General features: G+C 34.3%; 1 protein-coding gene across 2 annotated transcripts; it reads right to left on the bottom strand.

The window, feature by feature from the left end:
• Positions 1 to 7,427: 7,427 nt before the first annotated feature.
• Positions 7,428 to 25,898, bottom strand: LOC149795038 (ATPase PAAT-like). 2 transcript variants are annotated; one of them, XM_089964705.1, is made up of 6 exons: positions 25,770 to 25,898; positions 24,187 to 24,281; positions 21,024 to 21,333; positions 17,626 to 17,835; positions 13,318 to 13,616; positions 7,428 to 9,466 (listed from the first exon to the last, which is right to left on the bottom strand). In XM_089964705.1, exons 1-6 carry the CDS (start codon positions 25,881 to 25,883, stop codon positions 9,058 to 9,060), a joined length of 1,437 nt encoding a protein of 478 aa, XP_089820831.1. In that variant the 5' UTR covers positions 25,884 to 25,898; the 3' UTR covers positions 7,428 to 9,057. The 2 variants fall into 2 exon arrangements, with proteins under 2 accessions (XP_089820831.1, XP_089820832.1); XM_089964706.1 differs by lacking the exon at positions 25,770 to 25,898 and adding an exon at positions 25,480 to 25,621.
• Between the last annotated feature and the right edge of the window lie 120 nt (positions 25,899 to 26,018).

Genomic DNA, 26,018 nt, shown 5'->3' with positions numbered 1-26,018 from the left:
TACTTGTAATGTTCATAAATCAGCCCTACCCACATTTAAAGTAGTTCTTGACAGAATGTGTGAAGCTACAAAGCTAGTCATGTGATTGGTAATCATTTGTGAATTTATTAGAGTAGTTCAAAAGAGTGAAATTATAACAAAATAGAAGTACATGTATTTTACAATGGATGCATAGTAGAAGACCTCACAATTTGTTCAAAAGGGCCTTAAACAAACACAAAACAAATAGGCAGTGATATTGTGGATAAAAGGACCTTAAAAAAATATACAGGCAATGATAATGTGAATAAAAGGACCTTAAAAAACATATCATTGGTTGACCATTGGGCTCAATGAAATCAATCCTGTGCTGCTCTATGCTGATGGATTCTCATGTGGTTGATGAGTGTGATACAAGATGCGTATGTCCTGGAGCAGTGTGTACACTGGAGGCATAGCTTGATTCCTGACACTGAGGCCTTCCTGAGTTCCCTGGCGTCAGCGACTTTTGTTGTGCAGGCATCCTCAAAGATTTTGCACCCATGCTAACAGCTGCATGCCAACCAAGTCTATCCTTGGTGCAGGACTCTAGATTTGTCACAGATATAGAGCAGCATCTCAGGTCGTCCAAAGAAAAGATTCAAAGACTCTATCAAGGACAGAGCTCCATACAAAATCTGACGTGGCATTCAAGTCTCCTTCATACGGATGACATGACCCATCCACCGGAGTTGGGCTGTCATGACCATCACTTCAATACTGGTAAAGCGTGCTCTATCCAGCACTTCTAGGTTTGTCACTCTGTCTTGCCATCTTATGCCCATAATCCAGCGCAGGGCTTTTCTGTGGAAGCGCTCAAGTTGCTTGATGTGCTTCTTGTATGTTGTCCAGGTGTCACATCCATACAGGAGGTTTGTTAGCACCACTGCTTTATATACATTTATCTTGGTGGACAGTTTGAAATTCCTGTCATTCAACACGTGAGAGCGGAGATGTCCTAATGATTGACTGTTGCTGCTGATGCATGCCGTTATCTCTTTGTCTAGCGAAAATATGATGCTTCCAAGGTACTTGAAGTGATCAACAGCTTTCAGTTGGGTGTCTTCGATAGACACAATCATGGGAGGGGGGGCAAGCTATGGTGCCTGGGACAGGTTGGAGAAGTACCTCTGTCTTGTTCAGACTGATAGTGAGTCTGAAGAGTCTCGAGGCTAATGCGAAGCGAGTAATGATGATCTGGAGATCTGCTTCTGTGTGCCATGTGAGCAGAGTCATCCGCAAAAAGTGCTTCAAGAATAAATTTCTCCATTGTTTTGTACTGGGCATTCAGTCAGTGAAGGTGGAAGAGAGAGTCATCCAGTTTGTACTTCATGCACACTCCTTTCTGGAGATCATGTGTAGTATGGTTCAGGACACATGTGAAGAATAGGTTGAATAATACTAGGGCAAGAATGAAACCCTACTTAACGCCGTTAGAAACATTGAATGGTTTGAAGACATCCCTGTTGTAGAGAACGAGTCCCATCATGCCATCATGGAAAAGTCGGATCATCCTAATGAACTTCCTAGAGCAACCAAGTCGTGCTAAGATGTTAAGGTCCTTTTATCCACAATGTAGATAATATGACTGTAAAAAACATATAGGCAATGATAATGTAGATAAAAAGGACCTTATAAAAAACAGGCAATAATAATGTGGATAAAAGGACCTTAAAAATCATACAGGCAATAATAATGTGGATAAAAGGACCTTATTAAAAAAAACAGGCAATGATAATGTGGAAGAAAGGGCCTTAAAAATCATACAGGCAATAATAATGTGGATAAAAGGACCTTATAAAAAACAGGCAATGATAATGTGGATGAAAGAACCTTAAGAAACAACAGATAATGTGGAATGGTGTAAATTAAACTCATTGAAGGGCTCATAATTAAAGTGTTATGTCTCTAGGTATTAAAATATGTAACAGAAAGAAGTGAAACAATTTAATTAAATTCAACAAGATATTTATTTTAACAATACAAAGAGAAATTTCAAGATACACTTATAGTTTGTGAATTAAATCCCATGTAATTTGAAATGTCCTATCACAAGTCCAAAAATATAGAATGTTCTGATTGTATTTCAATAGTCTTGAATGTCCTGATATAACATAATGTTGCATTTGAATGAGTTCTCAAAATTCCAAAGTAATATTAGTCCAAAAGTCAATGAGTACTTTAATAATTCCAATGAATATTTTTTTAAAATAATTCCTCTTGAATTTTACCTCATGTCAACAACACAACTGCAAACTCTGAAAATGAATTCCCACAGACAGATATAGAATAAGAATCAATTATATGTTTGCCAAATCCCTATTTATTCACATGTTCACCTCAACTAAATGATGGTAGTAGGTGAAGATTTACAATGGAAAAGCCCAGTCTAACTGTAGACGTAACTGGGACACAGAATGTTCTGAACCTAAATGCCATGTTAACATTCTATTTACAACTCATAATCATGGACAAATGTTACCAATGTAAAAGTAAAATTTACAGGCGCGGACAAAAGTTAGACACACAACTAAATATACATGACAATCAAGGTACTGCCAAATTTGTGTCTGTTTGTGTGTGTGTGTGTGTTTCTTTGAATTTTAAGATAGCTTTAACAATTTTTCAGTCATATCACTACAATGTCTGCAGGGTGGCAGTTTATAGAGTTGTCTAGCGTTGGGGCATTGTGCTGCAGACATGTAGCACCGGTCCTAACGGTAACCTCTTAATGATGAGCACCTAGTGTGGCAGCTGTTAGTACCATTGTTACAAGTCTTTCTTATGACTCAGCTGGAGATTGAACCAGCGACCTTTGCATCCAACTCTGACACTCTAACTATTAGGCCACCGGAGTGGTCAAATTTGGTTGAAATCCAACAATCCTTCATAACCAAAGTCAGGAGAATGGGCAAAACAGGGTGTACGTTTTCTTTAATAAATGTCTTGGAATGATATAAATCTAAACTATTCAAACTCTCATCAATATAAAGCACTATACCAAATTTAGTTGAAATGAAACAAACCTTGTTATAGTTTTGCAGAGGAAAGCACAGTAAGGACAGGTATTCAGGGGGCATAACTCCTGTAAATTATGTTGTGGAAACATGGAAATCAAATTCACTCAAGGTCTCATTGATATAAAGCTACCCGTCAAAATTTGGTTGGAATCCAGTGAACCTTGTTAAAGTTTTGCTGGAAAAACCTCAGTGAGAAGGACAGGTATTCAGGGAGCATAACTCCTGTAAATTATATTGTCAAAACATGGAAATCTAATTAATTCAAGGTCTCATTGATATAAAGTCACACATAAAAATTTGATTGGAATCCAGAGAACCTTAGTAAATTTGTGCTGCAGATGCCATAAACAGGAGGCAGGGAAATGGTGGGTAGATTGATATCATGAAAAGCTGGAAATGGAACTCATTTATTAGTATCTCACCAGTATAGAGCTATATACCAAATATGGTAAAAATTCCAACAATTTCAAGTAAAGTTATCCTGCTGAAACTAAATTCTTGATGGACAGGGACAGATTGATGGACAGATGGTTATGATCACTAACATCACTTCATCACAAGGAGCCCAAATAACTGAGATGTATTTCACCATAAAATATACTGGTGTCCATAAAGTAAAATGATTGTCATTCCTCCGACTAGGCAGTTTAGATGATGTAATTAGCTCAACCAATTATGATACCAAGTAAGCTTTATGGTACAATCATTTATCCATCATTTGTTGCCTGTTCACAAATGGTATACACAACTTCTAAAAAAGAACCACATGACCTATCTGTGCATAATTTGGCTGGTAGCATTCTGACATCAAGGCATTAAAATCTGTGCAATTGATAACAATCTGCCATCCAATAAAGATGTCATAAGAATGGAACAATATAATCCACAATGAACATGACAACTATTTTGTACACTGTTTTGTATAGTGCTATGACTCTTTGATTTTAAATTAGGTAACAAACAAGAGCAAAAGCAAACAAGTTTTGTAAAATGCAACAAATAATTTATTTTTCAAGAATACAAAGTGAAAATTTAAAAAGAAAATACAGTATTGCAAATTAAATCCAAGTCTAAAAAGGTCTAGCACAAGTCCAACTGTATAAATGATCAGATAAATTCCAATACTGAATGTGCTGTAATGCCTGTAGTCTCGAATGTGTTAATGTGCCATTTACCAGGAACCAAAATGTTCGTGACTGAATTCACTATAATTCTATATTAATGATTTATTACAAGAATTAGTAATGAGCCCTTTGTAATTCAAGTGAATAATTTAAATTAATTCATCAAATTAAAAACTGAACACAACAATAAGACCGAGTCTGTTCCACATATTAAGGTAGGAATGAGTAATACTAAAGTAAACAACCTGATATACCCCTCCAAATAACCTAGATTACAAATGACCATTTTTGGCAATGCTCTGTCACCTTAATAGAAAATTCCATTTCCTGAACCTTGTAAGTCAGAATCAAGACTGTATCAATAACATCAAACTAAAGCGACATATTTACAATTATTAGTGATCCGAATATTTAACCAATAATCACAGAATTAGATATGTATTATTTTGTTTACAAAATAAATATTACTAGTCAGGTAGACCATTAACTTGCATTGAATAAATTCGCAATGCTGTGTGGAATGAAGTAAAAAACACAATCTGAGGTATTGGTCTGGCCTCGTCTTATACTCAGCATCGATTTATATATGGATGAAGGATGAAAAGTTTGCCAAATTTGATGATTCGACTTATACACTGCATTGACTTATAGGCCGGCAAATATGGTAATACTGCATCAAATGAAAATGTTCTGTCTACATAACTGAATTTAAGAGGAACATTTAATAAGTATTTCGGATTTTCCACCCATTCAAACTGCAAATTTACAACAGAGCTTTTGAATAATGACAGTAATCATCTTTGTAGTCAACAATATTGGTCTTCCTTTCCTTCCATATCTGAATGACCGGTTAGTCACCTGCATCACAGTTCAACTCCTACTTGATGACTAGATCTGTTAGTAAGCAAGTGTTTACAGAATACACTACCATCTGATTGAAAATAGCATGACAAATGCAATTTTTTATGAGACATTAAGCCTTGTCGTGATACATAAATACACCAAGTTTCATGAAAATACTTCCCTGACAAATGGTTTAGAAGACATTATGTCAAGAGTGTGGATGACCGACATTTTCTCCCACCCCCAATAACTCATAAAATGATGATCAAATAGAACCAGTTCTTTCACATGACATGTTGTCTAACCATTAAAAAGGTGCATACCAAGTTTCATGACAGTAAAACACAGACAGATAATTGTCATTATAAAACTGCATACCAAGTTTCATGATATGTTAAATGTTTTATCCAATATAAACTGGAGAGAGTGTGACAGATGGATAGACAGCTGCATTCCAAAGATCTAGAGTGCCAACAAACAAACTCAGTCAAGGACCCATCATAATCTAGCTGCATTCAAATTCTGGTTGCACTCCAATAACAACTGTACAGAAACAAAACTAGGATGGATGGAAGGACAAAAACACTGGATAGATAGACATGCCCAATTTAATTTTATTCATTTTCTACACAAAGTAGGGTACAATATGTCATTTGCTGTTATTGATGCCTATATAAAATTCTTGGAATTGCAATAACCTATACTCTTGGATTGCAAAAACCTATCCTCATGGATTGCAATAACATATCCTCTTGGATTACAATAACCTATCCTCATAGATTGCAATAACATATCTTCTTGGATTACAATAACCTATCCTGTCCTGTGGAAGATATTAAAGACTATTCACACCCTGCACTTAAAACTTCCAACATGAACATGCAGTAGCCAATCAGATTCTCAATGGAAGGCAGGGGTATTCTTTTCAACATGCAGTAGCCACTCAAATCCTCAATGGCAGGCAGGGGTGTTTTTATAGCATGCAGTAGCCAATTAGATTTTCAGTGGAAGGCAGGGGTGTTCTTTTTAACATGCAATGGCCAAACAAACTCTCAATGGAAAGCAGGGGGTTTATTTTCAACATGTAGCAGCCAATAAAATTTTAAATCGCAGGGAGGGGTGTTCTTTTCAACATGCAATAGCCTATCAAATCCTCAATGGAAGGCAGAGGTGTTCTTTTCAACATGCAATAGCCTATCAAATCCTCAAGGGAAGGCAGAGGTGTTCTTTTCAATATGAGGTAGCCAATAAAATTTTCAATGGCATGAAGGGTTTTCTTGTTTTTAATTGCAGCTTATATCTCTAATTAACATAACACCAATGTGCTCAGGTTATTTTTCTAATGAAGCAGAATGACATATCAGTTAAATGACATAGTTTAACTCCTGATTTTTTCTTGCTGAATGGTAAGTAATTTCTTCTGACTTGTCCTCAGTGAAGTTTTACATTCAGTTAATTCAGCATAAGGTAAAAAATTATTTCTTTTACAGGGTTAAAAATTGTGGTGCTGTACTGCAATAAAAACATCTCTATATATGCAGTCACTCAAATTAAAATTGCTCAATTTAAAACCACTCTTTTTGGACAAAATTGTTCAATCTGATATTTTCAAAGAAACCTGTTATACATTATATATATATATATATATATATATATATATATATATATATATATATATATATACAGTGGAGCCTTGTTAATCCGGACTCCGTTTATCTGGAAACCTCGCTATCTGGACATAATTCAACGGGAACGGAATTCCTAAACGTTAATTTGCTCCGTTAATCAAGAAATCCGCATTCCGGATCCGGAAATCAAAATCGGGGACCAAAGTGTAAAATTACATTAAAACTTGTCTCGATAATCCGGAAATAATCTGTCCAAAAATAAGAAAATTCGAAAAATCATATGTGAAAATACAATCAGAAGAATAATACATAAACCACAGTAGTGAAGCCCTTGGGAATCTATGGCCACTATCAATAACTAAGTAGCGTGACCATATTGTAACCAGCAATTGTATAAACAAAGTCTGTTTTAGCTAGTCGCCAACGGGGGTGTTAATAATTAAATAAACACACTGGGATCAAATCGTCCACGCTTTTTGACATAACATATGGTAAATAAATTAAAAGTGTCATTAAGCCTCTTTGTTGTTTACCAATTGTATGTAACAATCACAGTTTATTGTTTGCTGTGCAAATACAGTTGACATTTTTAAGTTGTGGACAGTATAGGGCTTCAAAGAATCCAGGCAAACAAAGGTTACAGACTTCTTCAGGAAATTGACATAATAAATGTATGTTATACATGTACATGAACATAGTGTGATGTGTTCGATGTGTTAATTGTCTAAACTTCTATTTACTGTATATGTACGTACAAGCACATGTTATAATAATGTGAAATAAACACAAATTAATAGATGTATTCATTAATTTATTTCAACCATTATTGAATATACAGTACATTACATTTAAAGCTAGCATATAAATGTACATATATATGATGTGATGATATCGTAAAATAAAAAATGTGCATGATTCAATTATCCGGAAAACTCGTTAACTCGTTAATCCGGACATATTCGCTGGGAACGAATGTGTCCGGATTAACGAGGCTCCACTGTATATATGTATGTATGTGTGTGTGTGTGTGTATATATATATATATATATATATATATATATATATATATATATATATATATATATATCCTAAGGACAATTCCATTTATACATACATTGTACACAGGGAAGTCACTTTTTTTTAAATATATGCCAGGGTACTCAGATTACCCATAACTCATCTGAAAACAAGACAAAACTGTAAATTGTATCTATGGGTTCCTATTCAAGGTTAAAAGTGCCTTCCCTGGGTCCCATGTATATTTTACTGGAACAGACCTAAAACAACATACAGTTGATACAGTTGTTTTCAATCGTTAGGCATTTAAAATTTCCCTGATCTATTTGAGCTATATCTATGTGAATAATCTAGAGGTAAAAAAAAATACAACAAAATCAATCTGTATATTATTAAATTATATCAACACTTAACAGCTCTGGCAGGTTCTGACTGAAATGTTTGAATGATAAATATGCTCATACATTTAGTCTGGCTGTCTTGCAGACATTTCTTCTTCATAACAATCCTCACACAAACCAATCTCCTAGAAATACGTAACCAATGAGAAGTCAGTCAATGATATGTACCGCAGTATACTGCATTATTAGAGACCAACAAATAATGTTCTGGGCATTGTCTAGGACTTCAAAATTGGTCAAAAATAGCTTGCTCTGATTTATGGCCAAAAAAAACCAGCATTATATTGATCACATCATTTTTTTAAAAAATAATTATTTCGAGATAAAATTAAAAAAATTAAAACTTCCCTTCTACTGAAAATTAAATGGTTAGTACCTAGAGTAGATGAATTTGCAATGTCGTATCAGTTGTACTCTAAAAACTGTAACTAAATAGGGATAATTAACTTACACTGTAGCTTACACCCTGTGAAAAAGACACTGTACTGAAAACTTAGGAGGTTTTGACACTGAAACCTAGTTTTACTAGTTACACTAGTAAATTTTAATAAGTAGGGAAACTCTGAGTAGGATGCCAACACCCAGGCAATGCATTTATTAGAAAGGGTCAGTAAACCTAAAACACACTTAATCAATAAAATATATTTAATATACATGATAGAAATATCTTTAAAACATCCCATTTGGCGTCCACAACAGCGAATGTGACACATGTCAATCATATGATTAAAGGATCATAAATAAAATATCTGAAACATTCAAATAAATCTATCACAAATTCAACTATTTTGCGAGAATTTTTTATTATTTTATCATGAAAGGATTGCTGTTAATATCAACAAAAGATTACTCTGGAATTTCTGTACATTGTATGAAAAAGTAATGTCACATGTACCACTGGAAAAAAATGCTGCAGTAAACCAGCAATACAGCACACCATTAGCAGGTGTACATAATTCCTTTCAACACAAAGTTTTTTACAGCCAGGCTCTTGTGCAGATAAACTTTAGTCTAATTCTATGCCATGAGAATGGGCAGTTTCATTCCCAATCTGACCAATGCTAGTCTCTGTGGTCATTTGCTTAGACCTTGATTCGCAAATCTCACTAATCATTGTATCTAAAATTTGAGTTGACATTTGACTGGCATTACTACTATATGAGGATTTTTCCTTGTCAAACTGCAAATTTACCTTTGTGTTATTTATCAGTTCATCTAATTTCTTTGTCAAGTGTACCTCCATTTTTGAGAATTTTTCATCGATGTAAATCATGAGTCTGTTCTCTGTTTGATGCATCTGTTCCATAAGCATCTTTTCAAATGTCAATCTCACAGACTCTATAGTTAAACCATTTCCAGATTTCTCATTAGAATGTAAAGGAATGGTTGGCTCTGGGATAGAAGCTGATCTGAAACTGGAAACAAAGCCATGAAAATAGTGAATTATTATAAAGTACATTTCCCGTGATAAGTACAGAGAGGTCTTGCCATGGTATAAATATCAGCAAATGTTTGGACAGCAGAAAACTTTGCAACATTAAATCCTGCAAAATATGCTCAGAAATGTTTTCACCACTGTGACATCATAGTGATCTTTTTGATTCTGATAAAACCATAAAACTATTTTAACATACAACTGTCTTCCACTGAAAGCTTTATTGCTAAAAATGGTAATTTTCAATATTTTACCTGCACCACTAAAGAAACTCTGTATGCTACAGCAAAACAACCATTCATGTTGGAATTTTCAATTATGGGACTGTATTTTCCAATATGTATAATTTTGTTTTAGTTTAGGGGATGAGTACAACAACTGAAAGCACTTGGATTAAATTTAATGCTGTTGTTAACGTGTTTACAAGTGTATTGTATATTTGATTTAATTATATCTGATTTAATATATATTTAATTGTCTGTTTGTCAGTTGTAAAAAAAATTTATTTTTCATTACATGCTATTGTAATGTAAATTTATTCACTAGAAATGATACTTTTTTCAGAAAATAGTTTGACCATGACTGTTCGTTTTATAAACACCAGGTGTTGATCTAGATCCTGACCTTGATTCGAAATTAGTAGCAACCACATAAATAAGTTCTATTTTTATTTTAAAATGATTGGTTGTTGTTGAGGTCATGATGGGACTACACGTTTAAGATGAAAACATTTTTTATTTTATTTTTTATTTCTTATAGTAAAATGATTGGTTTTCATCAGGGCCACACTGGGTGGAAGTGATCTTTAACAAGTACCTAATTTCTACGAGCTTTGAGAACATGATCATGTGACCCCCTTTTTACATTTTAGAAGACGATATAACCTCTGTTTTGGAGAATTATTCACAGTAGAAGCTGGGCCTTTTCTTACACTAGAAGTTGTATGTTGTGCTGTTTGGAGTTATTTCAAATTACTTGGATTGGAGTTATTTCAAATTAGTTGGATTCAAAAGGATTAATTCTTTTTTTTTCCTGGGAAATACATGTGCTCATGTGAAATTGTTGAAAAAGGACATTTAAAAAAAAATATTCAAATTTCCAAAAGTGGAGTAATAATTCTTATTTCTACAAGGAACTGTTGACTTCAACACTATATGTTACAGCATATGTCATCGACTTCCATCTTGGATTCTTTGTTGGGATTCGAACTTGAAATCAGTAGAAAGTTTTGTTATTAGGACTACTAAAATTTTATTCTTGGATTATTTTTGGATTGATTCTTAAAACCGTAATTCATAATTTTTCATTTTTACAGAATTTTCCAGGGAAATAAATTATTGTATTTTTCAAAGCTTGTTGTTTTCACTCTTTCTTGTGTTACTGTTTATTCGTACCTAAACAAGCAACCTAAGACAAGACTTAGTTTAGATAAATGATGGAGGAACAACAGTCTAATAAAAAGTTCTGCACAGTATTGTATGCAGCTCAAAATAAAAGAACTTTGATATCATCCAGTACAATTTGGTGTAAAGAGTGTGAAATAAAATAAATAGCTTATGAGTTAACATGAAAAGAAAAAGTATCTTTGGCATTCACTATAAACATGACAAAAAAGAAGTGTGCATTCTTTCACTACTTGCATTTTACCTACGCTTTCTCATAGAAAGATTTTAATAAAACCGAATCAGTGTTTCAGCAAGCTTTGACAAAAAAAAAGGAGCCAAATGATGCCCTTCATTTTATAAACTGGGTCAATGGTGTGATCATTTTTGAACAATCTCATAATAAAATGAGACATCTTTCCAGAGTCTATTTAACATTTTATTTGAATGAAAAACCATTTACATAACCATCTTTATTTAAGCCTTCTCTTTCAACCTGATTAAAATCAGATCTTCACTGTTATACATTAAGATCTGACAGCGACCACTTAGGGGTCATGTTCTGGTCACCTATGTTCTTACCATAACTGCTCATTTTATCAACCAATCAGATGAAGTCCTGTTTCTTCACACTTGGAGACTGAACATTGTGGATGAAAAGCATCAATTTGTACCGAATGATTTTATTCACTTTCAGATATTTGAAAGTTGCATTTCTATTGGCAAATTATAAATGTCACCAGAACATACCCATCAGTGTTTTCGTCAGATTTTCACATAGGGCAAGGGAGATCTGATTTTAATCAGATTGCCTTCTCTTTTTTGGTCCTCCAATCAGACTCTAATAGTGCAGAAGAAGCTGCAGTATACAACTGTATGCCCCTCCAACATTACAGTCATGAGACTCTGTGAAGTTTCAGTGATATCCTGCCAGTGTAATACTGCTTTTTATTCTGCCACTGTGGAATCCATTTTTTTCTGTTTGACTGCTGTTTTTGTGGGTTTTACCAGCTTGTTGGACTGCTGTTTTTTGTGGGTTTACCAGCTTGTTTGACTGCTGTTTTTCTGAGTTTTACCAGATTGCTAGACAGCTGTTTTTTGTGGGCTTTACCAGCTTGTTTGACTGCTGCTCTTGTGGATTTACCAGCTTGTTTGACTGCTGGTTTTTTTTTGTTATACTTGCTTCTCTGCTATTTTTTTGTTGGTTTAAGCAGCTTGTTTGACTGCTGTTTTTTGTGGGTTTACCAGCTTGTTTGCTGTTTTTGTGGGTTTTACCAGCTTGACTTTTGTGCGTTATACCAGCTTGTTTGACTGCTGTTTTTGTTGGTTTTACTAGTTTGTTTGACTGCAGTTATTGTGGGTTTTACTGGCTTGTTTGACTGCTGCTTTTGTGGGTTTACCAGCTTGTTTGACTGCTGGGTTTTTTTTTGTTATACTTGCTTCTCTGCTGTTTTTTTGTGGGTTTAAGCAGCTTGTTTGACTGCTGTTTTTTGTGGGTTTACCAGCTTGTTTGCTGTTTTTGTGGGTTTTACCAGCTTGACTTTTGTGGGTTCTACCAGCTTGCTGACTTGTGTTTTTGTGGGTTTTACTATCTTGTCTGGCTGCTTTTTCTGTGGATCTTACCAACTTGTTCAATAGTCATAACATCTATGAAATTTTTTATCGCTTTCATAATCTGAGCATAACAGTGGGTAACGAAACCAGTTGTCAATCATTCCATATCTACATCCTAGTGCAAGTTCATCAAGTTTAAGAATGATAAATGACACTTTATATCATGTGACTGGAACATGTACTTACAAGAACCGCATTGTCTACAAATTTTTCTTCTAGTTCAAAATGTTAATAAAAGGAGTGGAAGTTACCTCAATATATTACTTTAATTTGTTTTACATTTTCACACCACAACTATTGCAACTGGACTGTATTCCAATTTTATTCCTAACCAATCAACCGAGAAATATTATGGAATATAGCTAGGTATACAACTATTTCTGGACAATCCTTAGCTCTGCTGTATATGGAATTAGGAGAATGAGGGAAGTTTAGGCATAGCAGACTTTGTAATTAAAAAACACCAAATTATGGATTTTGTTCCTATTCATAAAATAAATAAATTGTGTAATTTGGAAGTTTTTTTATTCATCTGTGCAGAAGTATCAGATTAATAGTTAAAGAAGGAAAATGATCCTATAGTACTACATTTAACACATGAAATCTCTTTGCTTGCATGAATTTGTATCAATTATGCGCAAATCTCTCAAGTGTGCTTCATGGATGAAACACTAGAATGGCTTGTTTCTCGTGTTTATATTACAAAAAAACTCTGATAAGATAAGCAATCTTACAAATCAACATTCATCAATGAAACCAGACTAATATTTGTAGCTGACAGATTTCAAATTGACTTTTACTGATTATTCTATTTATTAATTCGTTAACACCTTACCTAGAATTAGTGCCTTGTTGTTCTAAAAGTTCCGTTGTCTCCATTGCAGATTTAGTCTTACAGTTGCGCATGTGGGTAACTTTGCCACACACATCTTTTAACATCCTATACATCATTCCCTTATCAAGTTCTCCACTTTCCTGTTCATTACTAGCTTCTGGGGACTGGTCAAGTTGTGACATCATGGACAGAAGGGCTGACATGCCTCCTAACTGGTTTCCTGTTGCTGAGTCTGTTGATGTGGTAGTGCCAAGTCTCGACAGCACACTCTGCAGCTGACCCAGTCCAGACATTTGGGACTGAAAGGGGAGGGAAACAATACAGAAAGACGCTGAAAATTACATCAAAGAATATTTCTACATAAACAAGTATTGTGCCAAACCCATTGCATCATCAATGTCTGCAATGATGTTCGCTGACCTCCCCCACTAGCCAAACAACAATACTTTCACTACGTAGATGTCCCTTTTGCCGCCAGCAGGAAAGTGACATGTCTCAAATGCAGGTTTGACAATAACACCCATTATGTAAAACTTTTATGAATTACTATATTTTCCAAAATAAATAATTCTGATAATTCACTGAATAATACCAGGAATATTTTCATTCTCCTGACAATTGACATCAATAACATTATGACCCAAAAATTTCATATATTGTTTTAAAGCTTGCACAGTCTAGTGGTAAGTATGGCCGCATCATATGCAGACGAACCAAATTCAAATACCAAAATGTGCATGTACTTTTTTCTTGACTTGTTTTTTCTTTATGTGCTTTTTTTAAATCTTGAGTTGGGAAGAATTATGTCACTACTGATATTTTCTGTGCTAGAAAGTAATCAGTACACCAATGACATTGCCTGAAAATACAGTAAAATATCTGCTTCTTCCATCTGTTATATACGTTGCAAGCCTGTATGTTTCAACATAAAATAACAAGATAATCTGTCTGCTCTGAGTGATTAACATATATGTCATCTCATGAGTGAAAAACTTAAGTATTTTCACCCACTTGACAAAATACATTCATCATTTCTTTCTTTCATGTAAATATCTTCTCTATACAATTTATAATGGACACCTATAAAAAAAATAATGGGAGGAATCAATTATTTTATTTGAAAAATACATTCTACTTGAAAAAATAAAAAGTGCTGTACTTTGCCATGATGGTGCAATTGAAGATTTTCACATTATTTCTATGGGTAGGTATCAATTCTTCATACCCACTGAGAAATATGGATTTGTCAAAACAACAGTTTTTATGTGTGGTAAATTACAAATTTATATAGAATAAACATTGGATCAAGAAGACACCCCAATGGTCTTTGTGACTTAATGTCCACAGATGTCATGTCAATATAATCAACCTTGTACTGTATTCATTATCTATTATAAATATGTTAATATGGAAATATTTGCTGTATATGCCGAAAATCAACTGCTAAAAAAAATTACATACCTGTACAAATAAAAATAAATTTATGAACTCAATGATACCTACTAAATTGATACATGACTAAATGGATATACAGTACTATTCAAAGGCATAGTATGATCAACACGTTAATATGACTGAAATATTGAGAATACACTAACGCTATTGCATAACTCTTAGTCTAACAATGCCATAAAAATATTTAAACCATGCAAACAAATGGAGGATATTTACTTTTCCTACATTAATACTGGATATATTTCATTGTGTGGAAACATATTTTATGAGTTTTTGGTACCACAAGATGAAATATATCTGGCATTAGCATACGAAAAGAAAATTTTCTTTTTATTAAATACCAAACTTGCTCCAGAATCGAGTTTAGCAGATTAAACTTGTTCTTTGCCATGACATGCACCCCCACCACTTTTTCACAAATTTATCTCACTTTTGTAGCCTAATCATATTAAGAAAACAGTATGTGAAAATAAAAGGATACAATTTTCACATGTGAAAATATAAGGATATATTTTTCACATGTGAAAATACAGGAATGAAAAAAATATAATAATTATTTTGTCAGTAAGTCTCTATACTTAAGTATGTATATAATAAAGAGATTTATTTATTTGTGTTCATGAATTTTTATGCCATTTTTAAGGACATGCTATTCATGGCAACCAGTACATTTGGTGGAGGAAGAAAATGGGAACACCCTGGGGAAGAAACAATGACACAACGGAAGCTTTCTCACAAACCCACATTAGTCTAGCTGAGACTCAAACCCATAGGGATTGAGGCAAGATGTCACTTATCTGTAAAGGTGAGTGCCTCAGACCACTAATCCACCAGAGGCACCCTCCAATAAAGAGATTTATCTTCTAATTTCTTGATGTTAAAAACAAGTGTCAAAAATACGATGTAGCAGAGATGGCAGCTATGGGATAATCTGCAAGGATAACAGTGTGTACATTTACCTTTGAATAAGGAATATTTTTTACTTTATTGATCACATGACTATGGTGTTACTTAGGTATGGTACATAAACTAATATGATAAAATATTTTTTATGTCACACAAGCAATAATGTTTAATGACAAAAACAAAAATGACATCATATCAAGTAATGCAGTTATTATGCATTATTAGTGTGGGATAGAAAAATTCCACCTGAGGGTCAGAATTGTATGTCCGACACAAGCAAGATGTTACTTTTTTGATTCTGAAGGTGTAATTTTCCTATCCAATAATGAAGCAGTATAAAAGTTATTTTTCTAACATTCCTGAATTAAAACTGCAGGCTAAAATAAAATTTGTGTATTGCAATACTACTGCAAAGAAAGAAAAAAACCCACTGAAAATGTCTTCACATTTAGGTCATAAAAGTGTTTACAATGAAAATTCTGTGTCAACTTTATATGCTGTTTAAACTCAAAGAACAGTAGTTGAAATGACAAAGGTAACTGACAACACATAGCATCTAAACTGTGTATTGCAGATTGCTTACAAAACAATGCCAATATCAAAGGTTAAAAAAATAAAGACCTTTCTTAGTCATATGATTCACTGAGCAAAAACTAAAATAGTCCACAATTTCAACTTTGATTTACCCTTCAGAAGTAAACATGAGAATGTGAATGAAAACAATTACCACAATAGCTTTTTTTGACTTGAAATCAGGCCACACAAGGTATAATTGCAGCTAGCTCAATCAGTGTCAAATGCCCTGTTTGTGCAGCACTAAGTTCAACCACTGCTCAATTCTAGATGAGAATGTGTTGCAATTATCATTAATCTTGATTACTGTAAATAAATGCTCAAGTAATTATGGAAATCATGAGTTTTGCCACTTTGTGTGCACTTAGCTCACAGCAGAAGTATTGTGATGAAAGAGATCTCAAGATGAATGATAGTGATATCCTTCACTGGTATTTTAAGTGAAAAACATCATCACACACATATAGATATATGAGACATCGGAGTCATAATGTAGGTTTCAGTTTTTGCCATGCAATAAATAGAATCTTCCATTTGTATTTATTTCAAATGTATGAAACTTGTTGAAAAATACAACCTTCTGCTCTAACATCAAGACTTTACAAAAAAAATTGTTGTACTTCCTCATTTCATAAAATTTCTATGCTTCTTTGTCTCATAAAAAATGTTAAGATTGTATATCTACTGGTATTTTCTTTTTTAAGCTGTACAAGTTTTAACAACTTACAATGAAATTTTGTTACCAACCTTTGTAAAAATCATTAAATTGGTTAAAATCACATTATGTGAAGCAAAAAATGGGTAGTGATTTGCTAATCACACTAGAAGGATAAAGAGTGGCAGTACTAATGTACTCATGCATCCCTCTTGTGTGCTTTGACAATATTTGTTAACAACTGAAATTCTGCTACTTATTAATAGGGCCCCTAGTTGCTAAGCACTCACTGTTACAGAACACTGCCATCTCACCTCTGTCTGCGTGGATTACCATATATGGGCTATCTTGAGGTGAAAAATGTTGTTAAAACCCATAACAATAACAACATCAATGTAGACAACTAAAATTGAATTTTGGCAGTCATTTTTGTGTTCATATGAAGATTTCTAGCCATTACAACTACTTTACCTTTTTCACAAAAGTGCTTAATACACATTTTTCATCATTTCCAATGAAAACCTATTTAGCATAGTTAAGTAAATACCACTTCGGGTAGATAAAATGAATTTTGTAGGTAAATTTGTATTCATTTATTGAGTACATGACTAAATTTTTGCCAAATAAATTTTTTTTAAACATTTTAAACCATTTGGCCGGCAGTAGGGGCATACATGTTTTACAAATATAAGTCCAGATTTGTGTACTTGTACACCTACCTGCTGAAACTGCTCCACTGACTTTAGAAGATCAGAGGCATCAGGTGCTATGTTGTCTCCCATGCTGTGAAGATAGCCTTTAACCTTTTCAAGGTTAATGTTTCCTGATCGTTTTTTGGGCTGAAAGCTTGGATTTCTGACCTCTGATTGGGAGACGAAAAACAAAAGCTTGGTGACATCACATTCCCTTTTCCCTTGAAGTGACAAAAACTGTTGGGAAAAAAATCCTATGTTTAATATTTGCTGGGTTTATGGATTCCCAAACAGTAAATCACAAATAAATGTATTCTTGTGTTAACTATATTTGATTTATATTGTGTGTTTGACCTTCATCTGTGATTGAGGGTAGAGTTTTTGTGTATCTGACTTTTGTCATGACTGAGAGTTGTATTTATTTGTCATTGGTAAATCAGAACTTTCAAGACTATTGATACATCAGCCCATTCAACATTATAGGAATTCATTTGGAACATTCTGTACTTTTTAACCTACCATGGAACATTTAGGGTTATTTGTGATTTAATTCACAATACAGTAAGTGTCTTTTCAATTTCTAGGGAAATAAAGGGTTTGTAAAAAAAAATCTGACTAAATTTGTTGGTCATGCTTCTTTTGGTTACATAGTTTAAGGCTAAAGTCCTAACACTTGATACCTTTTCTTTCTATAATAATGCAGTTTTGTTCCCTAAAAAAATAACTTACTGTATATTTAAATAACACTGGTCAACAGTGAAATCATTACTGACTTGAAAAGGCCCTAATCTGTAGTATTTTGGTGTGCCGAACACGAATATAACCGTGAAAAATTTGTATTGGCTCTCGTTTTGAAGATATTCATATACCTCATTTTCTATGTTTCACTGTGTAAATTTCTCCAGTAGGACTGCAGCAACATCCGGAATAATGATGTAATATTGCATAATACCATCATGCTCACATCATCCACAGTTGATTGCATCATTTTCTGATGCAATGCAATACTAATGCCATGCGGCTGCTGAAGTAAGTTGACGTCAGCAGTGTACTATACATGTGTAGGCCTATTATACTAATGCCAGGCGGCTGCTGAAGCTGACGTAAGCAGTGTACTATATAAAGCCCAATCAGATAGGTTCAGCATTTAAAATATTTTAGACGTTGTGCGAGACAGTTCAAGCTACTGTTACATAAAACTTATTATTTTATCCATTTACGTACAATAAAGAACAGTAATGCCTCGAAAGTGTGTTAATACCGCGGACAAGTTTTGCTATATTTGTGGGGAAGTGACATTTGCCAACCAGAAGAAAAGTATCAATTCTCAAGTGAAGAAGGCATATCATCTTTACTTCGGATGCAAGGTTGGTGACCAAGACAAGCCTTGGGCTCCGCATATATGCTGTGCTACATGTACAACACAGCTTTCACAGTGGTTGAATTGCAAAAGGTCATCAATGCCGTTTGCAGTCCCAATGGTGTGGAGAGAGCCAAGCAACCACCTAAATGACTGTTACTTCTGCTTGGTTCCTCCTCTTTCCGGCGGAATAACGAAGCGAAAGAAGTCGAGAATAGTCTACCCAAACATTCCGTCTGCATTGAGACCAGTTCCACATGGTGAGGGACTTCCTATTCCAGAACCTCCAGCAGAATATTCTCTTGATTCATCTGACGAAGACAAAGGTGAGTCGACCTGTTCTTCTCCTGGTCCATCAGCATGCAGTGATCCAGATTTTCACTGTGGTGCATCATCAACCCCACACAGAATAACACAGGAAGAACTAAATGACCTGATTCGTGATTTGGACTTATCAAAGAACAAGGCAGAATTGCTAGGATCAAGACTCCAACAATGGAATCTTCTAGAAGAAGATGTCACAATTACTGCATATCGAAAGCGCCACCAGCAATTGGAGCCTTTCTTCAGAAAGGAAAGTAATCTGATATTCTGTTCCGATATTGAGGGCCTCATGAATGCTTTAAAAATCACTCATGACCCACAAGAATGGAGACTATTTGTGGACTCTTCGAAACTGAGTCTCAAGGCTGTGCTTTTGCACAATGGAAACATTCTTCCATCTATTCCAGTAGCGTATGCTGTCCACATGAAAGAGACATACGATAACTTAAGGCAGCTACTGAATTCCATTGAGTATAACAAGTACAGTTGGCACCTCTGTGGTGATTTGAAGGTAGTTGCCCTTTTAATGGGACTGCAGCAAGGATATACAAAATACATGTGTTTCTTATGTGAGTGGGATAGCCGAGCAAGGGAAATGCACTACATGAGGAAGGAATGGACTCACAGGCAGAATGTAGCCATTGGAGAGAAGAATATCCAACACCCAGCTCTGGTTGAGGCTCAGAAAATCTTGCTACCACCCCTTCACATCAAACTAGGTTTGATGAAGAACTTCGTGAAAGCCATTGACCGGACTTTGCCAGCATTCCGATACCTGCATGAAAAATTCCCTCGACTCAGCGAAGCAAAGATTAAAGAGGGAGTTTTTGTGGGTCCTCAGATTCGAGAGCTTTTCAAAGATGACCGGTTCAACAACTTGCTGGAAGGTGACGCGAAACAAGCATGGAATGCTTTTCGCCTAGTTTCTACAAACTTCCTCGGAAATGTTAGGGCAGAAAACTATAAGGAACTAGTAGAAGACATGTTGATGAAGTATAAGAAACTTGGCTGCAATATGTCTCTAAAGATTCACTTCCTTCATTCCCATTTGGATTTCTTTCCTAGCAACTGTGGTATTGTTAGTGATGAACACGGCGAACGTTTTCATCAAGATATCGCAACAATGGAACAAAGATACCAGGGAAAATGGTCCACTACAATGCTGGCTGACTACTGCTGGACACTCCTCAGAGATGCTCCCGAACAGCTGTACAAGAGACAGGCGAAGAAATCTAAGATGTAGTCAATGACTTGATTTTTTATAGGTAGGCTATTACAGTTGACCTTTTACTATTGGAATGCATTTCGTTATGTAAACATTAATTTCTTGCAGATTACAAAAAAACTAGAGCCAATTTTGCAATTTGACTGTCATATTCGTGTTCAGCACATAAAAATTGATAAGAATTGACTAATTTTATTTCAGTAACATGACTTTTGTAAAAATTTGTTGTCCAGTGTAACTTGAGAATGACCATAATGTTCACAACTCACTTGACAGTCACATGAATTGGCATATTCATAATGTATCCCTAAATATACAGTACAAATAAATTTAATTGTTGACCAACAAAAATAATATAACTTAATTCAAAAATATATTACCACTGGAAAATGCAATTTTATATGGTTAAAAAATTAAGCCTACTATTAGAAAAGTACAGGATAACTTTTAAAAAAGTCCTCTCTGATTCCTTATTTATGTGTTTGTTGAAAATGTGAGGAATATTTAAAACATTACCTTGATGGTTAATGCAAAAACTGGCTCATCCAGTGAAAATCTGCAGCTAAACAGATTCCTCGTCCCCTCATCTCCATCTGTGTTTTTAAGAAACTGACCCCTGCAACTCAACAGATAGGCCCCTGAAATGTCGTACATCTCAATGGTCCGGGATCCACTGATGATTTCTCCTCCTGTTAGAGCAACGGCATACTGATGCTTGCATTTCAACTGGATGGTACACGGGGATTCAGGGTCTGAAGTAGTACCATCGAGTGTGAATACACGCATGTCACTATTAGCTGATCCATCATCTTGTTTGGAATTATCACTGAAAAGATAGGATAATGTCTAGTGCTTAAAATAAAATATTTTTATTTGGAAAGACGTTACTCAAAAACTACTTCATTCAAACTAATAAATATCAAGTGTATGTAATTTAATCCTAGACTTGTAATTTACAATAAGATGAGTCTTTGCATCTAAAAAAGTCCCTAGGCATGTGTGCATGTGTGATTTGGATATTTAATGAAGCTTTTAACAATTTTTCAGTCATATCAATATGATGTCTGCAACGAGGCAGTTTACAGTGATGTCTAGAAAGAGGGCATCATGCCGCAGACACATAGCATGATGTCCCACCCTGTCACATTATCCTGATACCAGGCCAACCAGTCCTAACACTAACCTCTTAATGCTGAGTGCCTAGTGAGGCAGCTGTTAGTATCATTTTTATAAGTCTTTGAAAAGACTCGGTCAGGGTTCATAATGATCTTATAATGTTTTACTACTACACAATAGCTTTCATTTCTGTTCCAACTAAGATGTCAAAAATGCAGATGATGAAAACATTAAATAAAACGTCCTAGTATGAATGCTCCTTTACTGTAGAAATTGTCAATTTCTTTCTCCTCTTCAATTTTGTAAAATTTTCCAATGTTAGTTTTCCTTCTGAGCCAATTAAAACAATATGCAAATTCTATTATTTCATGGGTGATATAAAATCTAATCTTCAAAAGATTTATAACCTTCTGGTGCAAGTCAGACCATGCACCCCACTTAACTGCTGAGGGATATTCCATTTAAACATACATGGTATACAGGGAAGGCATTTTTTAAATATAAATACATGCCAGGGTACAGTCATTTTACAAACTTCATATTAAAATGATAAGAAAATTCTAAATTGCATCTACATGTATATGTGAGTACCCCACATTAAAAGTGCCTTTCCTGGGTCCCAGGTATGTTTTATTGGAACAGCCCTAATGCTAAAGATGTTTATACCTGTTATGAGCCTATGCTATTACAATAAGTAAGAGAAAAGAGTTAAAAAAAAAACAACTTTGTAAATTCAACAAATATTTTATTTCCTAAGAATACAAAGTGAAAATGAAAAAGAAAAAGAACTTACGATATTACAAATTAAATCCCATAATAATCCTAGAATTACAGAAGCAATAATTTCATGTTCTGAATAAACACTGTAAACAGTCAAGATTGGAGCTGATGTAAAACTATCCTTTGGGCAGTTTAAACTGCGGTAAAGAAAAAGGCAAAGAGGTCGGGTATAAACCATTGTTTCACATATTACTTAAATGGCTGACAATAGCTAGTGAGATGTGTTCGAAGACTGCAGTGGATGAGCCCATTGTGGATTGTGCACACACTGCAAACAACATACTGACATGCATCAACTTGGTTCTGACCATGACTATCTCAGAGAATCCAGCAGAGAAGTTTGAACACCTGGACAATCTAGTCTCTAGTGAGTGTAATGATGATCACTAACACTTGCATTGCCTTCCAACCCCCTGCAGAATTTATATTTGAACTGCAGCAATTGCAATGTTATGTAACAAATAATTTTAAAGAAGGGAAATTTTGGGCATATGGAAATTAAAGTCCAGATTTGTGGAATTTCAGGCAGGGCATGTTAATTTTTTTCAAGTCATCAGCTCTGGACCTGCGTCTATAAATTTTTTCTTTGAGCACTGCACAGTAATTTAAGTCCAGGTTTAAATTCAAATTTAAAACCAGTGAATGTCTCTGTCCAAGAATATTATTTTTAATAAGCATTCTTATTTCCTGAGAAAATAATCCCTAAATTAAATAATTTGAAGAAATAAATTCCAGTCCAAATGAGCAAAACAAAAAAACATCTTGATTCTGCAGGATCTTAAGCATGAATGAATATTTTTTTCCAGTAACAAGAGCACACAGTCTTCTATTTGAACTCAGGTCACAATTAACAATTCCTAAAATAAACCCTTACTTAATGGAAAATAGCCTTCTAGAAAGATCTTAATATTTACCCAAATAATGTTAGCTATAATTAGCAGTCTGTTACTAAAATTATAATATATAACCTGGAAAATATCAGGTACACCAGGTCAATTGATGGGGAATCCCAACAACCTAGACCCAGTCCCAAACAACATATTTACTTCTATTAATAATGATCCTGCTAATAAACCCCATCTTCCCTAGCCAAGGTTCTGATATGTTAACACCTAACTACACCTTTTAAGATCAAGCAGATATTTCTGTGCTTCAGGTCCATGAATTTCATTGGATGTGGTGGTGAACCACTCCATTCAATCAAAATTGAGTTGTTCAAACTGGAACACTCTTCTTACAAGACTGAGACAAGTGGAATACACAACCCAAATTTTCCAATGCCAGTCCATGTCTGTACACATACCTTTCACTCAAATACACTTGTAATGGCTTCCCTCTGGGACGTAGTCATACTTTTGATGTTAAACATTCAAAGCATTCATTTAAACTCATTTGCCTCCACCATTTTCAGCTAAATTCAAAATGCACCACTGTTACAAGCTATTGATTAGTTACAAATACATGTACATACAACTCATGAAATCCAATAGATGTTGCAAGGACAAAGCACTAAAATATCTGCTTGATCCATCAAGGTGTAGATAGGGTTAACATATCAGAACCTTGGCTAGTGAAGATGAATAAATCCATAAATAGAGAGAATATTTTAGCACTATATTAGTTGTTTACAAAATAAAATAAAATTTTAAAAAATCAATAATTCAGGTCAAGTAGAAAATAAACTTTTGGACTTTGGACAATGTTAAGTCTAACATACAAATGTTACATTACAGAAACATTTAAAAAACAACAAACAATGCAAATTAAATATACATAACAATACCTCTGTTGTAATATGTATCTGGCACAGTCTGACAGATCCCTCTGGCATGGCCAGCTGGAGTGCATCACACAGTACTCTACACCAGTCATCTCATCCTTTAAACAAAATAAATACAGTGTATGTCAAACAGTATGGAGAAAGGACAACTTGAACCAAAGACATCTCAGATTAAGACAAATCTGCACAGGTTTAAGTTGGCTTTATGCACTTTGCTCTAGGTAAACCAGAACCTACTGCAAAAGACAAGTTTGGCCAATTGTTTATTATTAGTTTTGTGACTCATTTTAAATTCATAAATTGGTGATTGGCTCATCAGAACTGACCAGACAGGTGAACTTGGAACCCCTCTGATAATTTTCAGTTTTGAGGGCATGGATACTTGGAATTCTCCCAGTTTGCCATGGGACAGTTCAATCCTGGAATTGAACAACCAACAATTTTTAATTGGTCAGACATATTTTCTGTTTTATTTCATTGAAAATTTTATGCCAAAGGATTTCATTACAATAAAGATAGGTGAACAGTGCAAAAGCTGCAAACTGTGAAACAGTCCAAATCCTCCTTTTGATAATATGTCTGAGCAAAATTTAAATTTTTTCTTTTACCCCACGTAAAATTTAAATGGGTGCACATAATCAGCAATGTGTCATAAAAACTGTACAACTTGGTCCAGATTACCCTGTAACAGACTACACTGTTAATTCCAAGGCATTCAAGACCATACTACTTCTTCATGTTGAATACCTAGGTAAAAACAAATGTCCATCAAAAAACAATTGATTTTGGGGATAATAGGAAACAAATTAAATAAAATTGAAATTAATGATGAAAACAATGGGGATTTTTCCTCTGCATGTTATACCAGTACTGTTATTATTGGACAAAAATCTCTTTTGAACTCTTTTCTCATAAACAGATTTAAACAAAAATACATCATAAACATATCAACAAGATAAGCTCTTGAACAATAACAGAAGTGAATCTTTTAAATCAATAAATTACTGTTTTGGATGAGAAAATCTGATTGGTTTATTCAATCAAATCAATAAATGAAGAGAAAATATTAGTGGTTTATTCAGTCAAAATTAAAAGGTCATCCTGGTTCAACCTTTTGAGAAAAGTTTACTAAGGATCACAATGACTGGTTCAGCAATAACATGAAAATGCAACAAATCTTAGGACATGCATCCATGGGTAAAAATGAGAGAATAGTGTTTTTTTTACCCATGGCTTGCGATGATATGGGAGTGATCGTTCGGCGAATCAATCATTAAGAAAATGGAATCTACTCACGTTATAAATTTTGTTAACAACTGTGAATCTGTTTGAAAGAAAACATGCATCAGTCTTGTCAATTATACCAGTAACATGGCGGATGACTGCAAAGCCTGACACTGACTACAAAAGTCATATTCCATAAAAAACAATTCATTAAATGACTTCATAATATGGCAAACTGTAGAAAGAAACAAGATCTCTCCTCCCAAGCTAAGGATGCTAAATAGGTTAATGAAAGTCTACCATTGTTATAAATAATATATTAATCTTTTTGAGTAATATATCCGTATTAAATAAAACTTTACTTCGCTGTATACTGTACTACTTGGTGCAACGAAATAAACCCTTGTTTGCTGAGCGTTGGGACCTCCCATACAATTCAATTGGGTGGCCTCAGATTTTGTTTTGAACTGTGGCATGTTTTTTAACTCTATATAATTTACTTTTTTCAAAAAGTAAAATTGATATAACAAGTAAATTTCTAGAGACCAAAGCAAGATTATATTTAAAGCGATTTGAGAGCCGGAAATTAATATAACAAAAAATATTCCAGG

This window comes from Sinohyriopsis cumingii, chromosome 7 (assembly GCF_028554795.1).
Source record: "Sinohyriopsis cumingii isolate HCF-2022 chromosome 7, ASM2855479v2, whole genome shotgun sequence".
Lineage (NCBI taxonomy): Eukaryota > Metazoa > Mollusca > Bivalvia > Unionida > Unionidae > Sinohyriopsis > Sinohyriopsis cumingii.
Note: the sequence above shows the minus strand (reverse complement) of the source record. Positions and strands in the feature narration are given on the sequence as shown.